Source organism: Chenopodium quinoa, unplaced genomic scaffold, assembly GCF_001683475.1.
Source record: "Chenopodium quinoa cultivar QQ74 unplaced genomic scaffold, ASM168347v1, whole genome shotgun sequence".
NCBI classification, from domain to species: Eukaryota; Viridiplantae; Streptophyta; class Magnoliopsida; order Caryophyllales; family Amaranthaceae; genus Chenopodium; species Chenopodium quinoa.
The window spans coordinates 1,637,600-1,644,803 of NW_018743828.1; the positions used below are offsets into that span (position 1 = coordinate 1,637,600).

At 33.3% G+C, this 7,204-nt stretch overlaps 1 protein-coding gene across 1 annotated transcript; it reads left to right on the top strand.

The window, feature by feature from the left end:
• Positions 1 to 1,174: 1,174 nt before the first annotated feature.
• On the top strand, positions 1,175 to 5,536 carry LOC110685572 (cyclin-A1-4). Its single transcript, XM_021862127.1, has 11 exons — positions 1,175 to 1,547; positions 2,611 to 3,016; positions 3,217 to 3,350; positions 3,481 to 3,573; positions 3,717 to 3,850; positions 3,949 to 4,024; positions 4,120 to 4,196; positions 4,316 to 4,349; positions 4,510 to 4,659; positions 4,746 to 4,880; positions 5,246 to 5,536. Exons 1-11 carry the CDS (start codon positions 1,350 to 1,352, stop codon positions 5,306 to 5,308), a joined length of 1,500 nt encoding a protein of 499 aa, XP_021717819.1. The 5' UTR covers positions 1,175 to 1,349; the 3' UTR covers positions 5,309 to 5,536.
• The last annotated feature ends 1,668 nt before the right edge of the window (positions 5,537 to 7,204 follow it).

Below are 7,204 nucleotides of genomic sequence, written 5' to 3' on the forward strand. Positions count from 1 at the left end.
ACGAACTCTATTTATTTGTTTTGGTTATTGTAGAAGAGCATATAAGAGATTTTATTAAAGAAAACCGCTTAATGTCAAGTAGGAAGTTTTGGGGAAAAATAATTTACAGGCACTAAGGGTCTGTTCTCTTACGTTGAAATTCAGTTTAGTTTAGTTCAGTTCAATTCAGTTCAGCTCAGTTCAGTTCAATTCAGTTCAGTTCAACTTAGTTCAGCTCAGTTCAGTTCAGTTTAGCTCAGTTCAGTTCAGTTCAGTTCAATTCCTAATTTCCTTCTCTTATAAAATATTAAGTTCAGTTCAGTTCAGCTGAGTTCAGTCAATGAGAACAGACCCTAACTCAATTAAAATCAATGTTCATTATTTGTATTACTGTAAAAGATTTAGTCATTAGTAATTCATTCAATATCCTCTAAAAAAAAAGTAGGACATGTACTACCTTTTTTTTGCTCTCACTAAACATGCATCACATTATTCCACCATTACTCAAAGATTATTCTCATTCGCTTAGTTTTGAGGAAAAGTAATAGTCTTGTTTAAATTGTCTTTTCGCCAAATTAAAATTTCTTTTCTATTTAAATTCTATTTTAGCTAACTTATACTTCTAATTAAAGTTGATTTGTATTAATTCATTGTTATATTTGTCCTAAGCAATTATAGATTCAATTTTTTTTTTCAAAATTACTATACATAGGGCATAACTTTTTAAATACTCGTACAATACTACTCCAACCTGATTTATTTTGCGTCTAAGAAAAATATACCATCCAAACAAAACTTAATGAGACAATGAGTGTTTTTCTCCAATGTTTTAATTTCATGCTTTGTGACTTTGTGAAGTTGTAAGGGTGATATTTCAAACTGAAACTGGTAAGACACACACACTGCCTTGCAAACTGCAAAGCCTTGGCAAGAGTGCTGGACAAAAAGTCAAAAAAAAGAAGAAAAATGTTAACGTTCAAATTCAAAATTTAAATTTACAAGTTAAATACATGTAGCTAACTTAACAAAGCTGTGACCTTACATAAAGACGTTGTGGTCCAAAACATTCAAAAAAACAAGGTGCTATTGGTCTGTCATTGGTTGATAGGTCACCCACATGTCACAAGTATTTTATTTGAAGAGAGAGAGTATTATGGAAGTTACGCTCCCCATTTATTAAATAAAAACCAAACACGGCCTTATATACAAACACTCTCACTTGTTTTCTGAACAAGAGAACAACAAACAAAGTAAGAAAGAAAATCCCCAAATTGAATTCACCGCCTAAATTCAAAACCCTGATTTCGAAAGAGGAAACAGTTTTTAGAGAGAGAGAGAGAGAGCGTGGATAATCCCTAATATTGTTTACAATGTCGACGCTAAAAAGTCACCGGAAAAGTTTGGGTTCGTCGGCAGCGTCGAAACGTCAAGCGACGAAGATTCCGGCGTCGGAAAATGTAATCTCAAACTCAAAACCCAACCCTAACAACAGGAAGCGACCTCCTCTCTCCAACTTGACCAATCAGAGTCGTCCCTCTGTTTCTTCTGCTGCCACCATTCCTCATCTCGTAAGCCTTCTTCACTCTTCTTCTTTCAAATAATCTTGGACATTCCTTCTTTCGGGTTTCTGGGTGTAGTTTGTTTGTTTCTATTTATTATTTCAATTGCAATTTTGGGCAATTCTTGTTCTCATATTCTGTTTGGATGAATTAATCATAAAAATTGAAAATCTTGGCTATAATTTGCTTATAGGTCACTGAATCAGTGAGTTTAATTTTATGAATATTGAGCAAAATTATGTTCCATTGCCATAGACACCAGTCGAAAGGAAGCAAAATCTTGTTGCTGCAATTTCTATAAGTATATGATTTTGATTTACTGCTCAATTATTATAGCCTTAATTTCTGGTTTTCTCCATTTTTATAATTCTGACCTTTTTAACACGTTTATCAATACATAACTAATACCATTATCATTTTTTTTGGGAGGAATTTAAACCATTATCATTCATCTATGATTATAAGTAATAATATAAGGAGTATAAAAAGTTGATAATTTCAAAGTATATGTTGAGACACAGCCAACAAAATCATAGATGTTTCTGTTTTATTAAAGGTATAAATCACACCAAATATAGTCCAATTATGTAAATTTTGCGATTCAAGAAACTGTGTTATTGTGTTATGATTTTTTACCCAAGAATTTTTTACCTAAGAACTTTGTTTTCATATGTTTGAATTTCTCTTAGGTGAGGCTAATTGTCTAGCTAGAACTTTGTTGTGGCTGATTTTATGGCATTTGCTTTAAAATCTACCTTGCTAATTGATTTTTACATTGAATCTTGTTTCCTAAGCCTCTACAGTTCTAAATTGAAGCCTGTTCCTTCCAACTCATGGTTATTATAGGGTGTTTATCTATCTATAAATTGTGTTTGTCAAAATTATGCATACTTTATTCTAATTTTTGTGATTAGAAGAATACTTTATTGTACATTTGAAGGGAGCTCTTTTGGTACCATTGATGTTTCTATAATCATTGCTAATTTTGCCTAGGAATGCTGTGGTGTATAAACTAGAACAGTTGAAATGTACTAGTTTTATTATACTAATTGATGTAATTTCATATTTGAAGGTACCATGTGCTACTTCAAAAAATATAAAGGCTAAAAAAGGATATGCAACAAGCTTCAACAGTACAAATTTTCCGGGGAGTAACTTGCCGGCTTTGCTTACGAAAAAACCCAATGTCGCGGCTTCATCAAAGACATCTTTACCTAGAAATGATGTTGTGGAGGTTTACAGGGCTACTTCGCCGAAATTATCTCGTGTGGGTGTTCCATCAGCTTCAAGTAGGATGGATATCTCTCCAAGTCGATCGGATGCAGATTCTGTTTCTATGGAAGATTCAATGTCTACATGTGATTCAGTTAAAAGCCCAGAATTTGAGTATTTGGATGAGAGTGAATCAGCCTTGCTAGGCTCCATTCAAAGAAAAACATCTGAAAACCTTCACATTGATGACAAATTGGAAATTGCAGGTTTATTATTTACCTTCAGTTGCTATTTCACATTATTGGATTTGACACTTATAAAGTCTTGGTGCTCAGTAGCTGTTATGGTATCTTTTAGTGTTTTGATGTATTCTATGTAAGATTTCTGAGTATTGATGTTTAATTGATTGGTTTTTAAGACTTAGTCTAGCTGTATTTGATTCTCATGTTCAATGTTGCTTTTGCAGGGAATTACTGTAAGAGAGAAATACTTTCAGAAATGGATGTTGACAAAGTTGTTGATGTTGATGACAAGTACATGGATCCTCAGTTTTGTGCAACCATAGCTTGTGATATATACAAGCATTTGCGTGCATCCGAGGTTTGACATTCCCCTATTTTTCTGTAGCTTGCTGATTATCTTCCCTGCCCCCCCATTCATATCCACTAATGCAGCTACATGCCTCATCTTTTGCTCTCTTTTGATTGCATTACTTTCCTTGTTTTTTCAGACATTGAAAAGACCTGCAACAGACTTCATAGAGAAGATTCAGAAAGACATAAATGCCAGTATGCGTGCCATACTCATTGACTGGCTTGTAGAGGTAGCTTAGCTTTCTAATCTGTTACGAACATTATTTTAAGGAATTGTAAATATAAATTTCAGGTTTGAGTTACGTAGTATATATAAATGTCTAGTTTCATTCACTTAAGAGTTCTCTGAAACTGAGTTTTATAATTATTGCAGGTTGCTGAAGAATACAGGCTTGTCCCCGACACCCTATATTTGACTGTTAACTACATAGATAGATATCTTTCTGGCAATACTATTAACCGGCAACGCTTGCAGTTGCTGGGTGTGGCATGCATGATGATTGCATCGTAAGTAATTTAATTTTCCACTTGGGTTTTTATATTTTTTTCCTACTGTATGTTTGCCCAAGAATAATTATTGAAGTGATGACTGAATGGCTTTGCAGAAAATATGAGGAGATATGTGCACCCCAGGTGGAGGAATTCTGTTACATTACTGACAACACATATCTTAAGGAGGAGGTTTGGGCTCTAACACCATGTTTTCACTCATTGCAATCTGAGAAGTACCTTAATTTGTAGACTTATACTGATCAAATAAACTTGCTTTTCAAAAGGTTTTGGAAATGGAGGCTACGGTGCTGAACTTTCTGAAGTTTGAAATGACTGCCCCGACCACAAAATGTTTCTTAAGGTAGAAAAGGATAATTTTATTGACTAATCTTATGTTTATCTGTAATTTTGGTTTGGGTAGTTTAAGTTAACAATGACATCCCATTACTGCTAATTTTGTTTTATTTGACTTGACATTAGGCGATTCATCCGTTCTGCTCAAGTGATGAGTGAGGTGTGTGAATGTCATTTTTATATCCATTTATGCTTGATATATCTTTCCTCGTTTATTTTATTGGATCTCATTGTAGACATCAATTTTTTTGTACATCTTTGTAATTGCTTTGTTACACGCTTTTTAACTAATGTTTTCTTATTGCTTTTCTCCCTTAAAGGCCCCATCAATGCAGTTAGAGTGCTTGTCAAACTATGTAGCTGAATTATCCCTCTTGGATTACAACATGCTTCAGTATGCCCCATCACTGACTGCTGCTTCATCAGTATTTTTGGCCAAGTACATACTCAGTCCATCTAAGAGACCTTGGGTATGTTATTGGATTTTGTTGGACTGTGTATTCCATCCTAGCTTCCTAGAAACATGGTGTAATATCTCTTTATTGAATATTTGCAGAACTCCACTTTGCTACATTACACACTTTACAAACCTTCTGATTTACTCGAATGCGTGAAAGCTCTACATCAGCTTTGCTTGAGCAGCCACAGCTCTAGTTTGTCAGCAATCAGAGAGAAGTACAGCCAGCATAAGGTATGGACTTAATTTTGATTTTTCATCATGTCCAGGAGACTTGTTACTTCTCCATGTTCATTTGGAAACTACACCATTTCTTTCTATATGAAGAGAGTGCTTTAAAAAAAAAAAAAAAGAAAAAAAAATTTTCTTAGACATGAATCAAATAATCAAAGTTCAATGATTTAGTATTCAAATCATTTCACTCAGTGCTGAATCATATGCACTCTTTCACTCTGAATGAATAATGGTTAAAACAGCAGGTCTAAATTTACTCTACTAGTTCAGTTTGTTTTTCATATTAATGTGGTGTGTGTAAAGTTATGATGTCAATCAAGAGAGTTAGAAATTGATCCATTCCATATAAATATTTCTTGTATCAGTACAAATTTGTGGCGAAGAAGAACTGCCCTCCCTCAATACCCTCAGAGTACTTCAGCAGTTAAGGATTTCACTGGGCTGGTTAGCATGAGCAGAAATTAATTGCTCCATTGCTTGTATGTATGTAGGCTACTGGTTCTGGCTCTGGGAGATTCTTCTTTCATTTCTCAATATCCATGGCCATGTTGATGCATTGCAGCAGCTATTCTGCACTTTGCAGGCTGGCTTCTTGCCAGCCTCTGTCATGTTTTCTCCCTTACAACAATCATGTATAAAATCTCTTTTTTGAGCAACTTCTTATCTGCCCCACTGCTTTTCTACTCTCTCTCAGCGTGCTTGCGTGTTACGATTCCAGGCTTTGTTTTTAGAGCTAACTTGTTACCATCTAACGTCTAAATAGCTAATTGAGATATGAGTTTTATAAAAGATAGTATTGTTATTATATATGACATTCTAGATAATTTACGCGGTGGTTAATGTTGTTCATTCAAAACGGGGACAATATCCCCAACTTCACTTGTAACCCCTAGCCACTCAGAGAGGCAGAAGAAGTATATGGCCTTACCAAAAGTAGGTAATGAATTTAGTCGTTAAATATACTGGGCATAATCTCTAAACAGAAGGTATCTTTGCATGATAACCTTCGATTTCTGTAGTAAATAGCCTAATTAAAAGGAAGAGAATAGGATACCTAAAGTCTAATAATCAAACACTGGTTTTCACTTATTAGTATTCATCATAATGTTTATTCGAATTATAAAGGAATACTTGACCCCAAATTTGATGTGGTGTTTTGATCAATTAGAATTTATTCTCATTTTGGCAAGGATGGCTTGGTAGGAATTCCGTATTCATCGAGAATTATTGAAAAGTGTTGTTTTATACGGGTACGTAGTATCTAAGATTTTTAACATTTGCAATTGTATACTTCATATATCTCTATCATCTTACCCCTTTTGTAGGAGATCCAAATCAAATTGATTAAAGTATCTCAAATTTATCCATCCATTTATTTTGTATACTTTATTTTGTTATTTTGCTTACTAGTGTTGGAGATTGGCCTCCAAATTCTATCCTATATCAATTATCAAATAATTATCAAATATTTGTTACTTGATTTATACAGAGTATGACTTAGAGAGAAAATATCTACTCCGTATATTTTAGGAAAGTAAATAATGACATGATAAATATATCATTGAGAGTTGGTTACACCAAAAATCTTAAGTAATAAAGTACTCCTAATATTATACTTCGTATATATCACATCACATTAGTTATAGTCAAATGAACTTACAATTTCACATAGAAAATATTCCACAAAATTGATAGTGTCTTTTAATAGAGGTCTTGGGGTGTGACAACTATTAAGAACTCTGAATTCTGATAGTCCTCTCGTTTGTTTTGTACACGTATTATTTCCTATAAAATAGAAGTATTAATCTATCCATACGGGTCTTACTTTTGGATACTTCCATCAACGTCACCCAATATTTGTCAAGATTCTAGTGATAACAATTTAAAGCACATCACAAAGAGTCTTGCATATAGAACGAGTTTATATTAACTTAATTTAAAACAAGTTTTCCACACGTGAGAACAAAAGAAAAGAAAACAAAAAAACGAAAAAAATACACTTTAATAATCTTAAATATTACCAATTTAATTCTAATAATTCCAACTAAGGTTTTTTTTTTTTTTAACAAAAAAAAAAAAATCCTAACTATGCCCTGAGTTTGTCTTCAATAGACCCAAAAACCGATTACTTGCTGAATGGATAAACTTTTTTTTTTTAATGTCACATGACAACACATGATTGGTATAATCCCTACCTTATAAAAGTAAAAGATTGCTCTTATGAATAGTGCACAGACCACTATACCCCTCAAAATATTTGTTTATCTTCTTACCCACATGTGTAATTTTGTAATTTCTTAAGACCCATCAATTAATTAGAACGT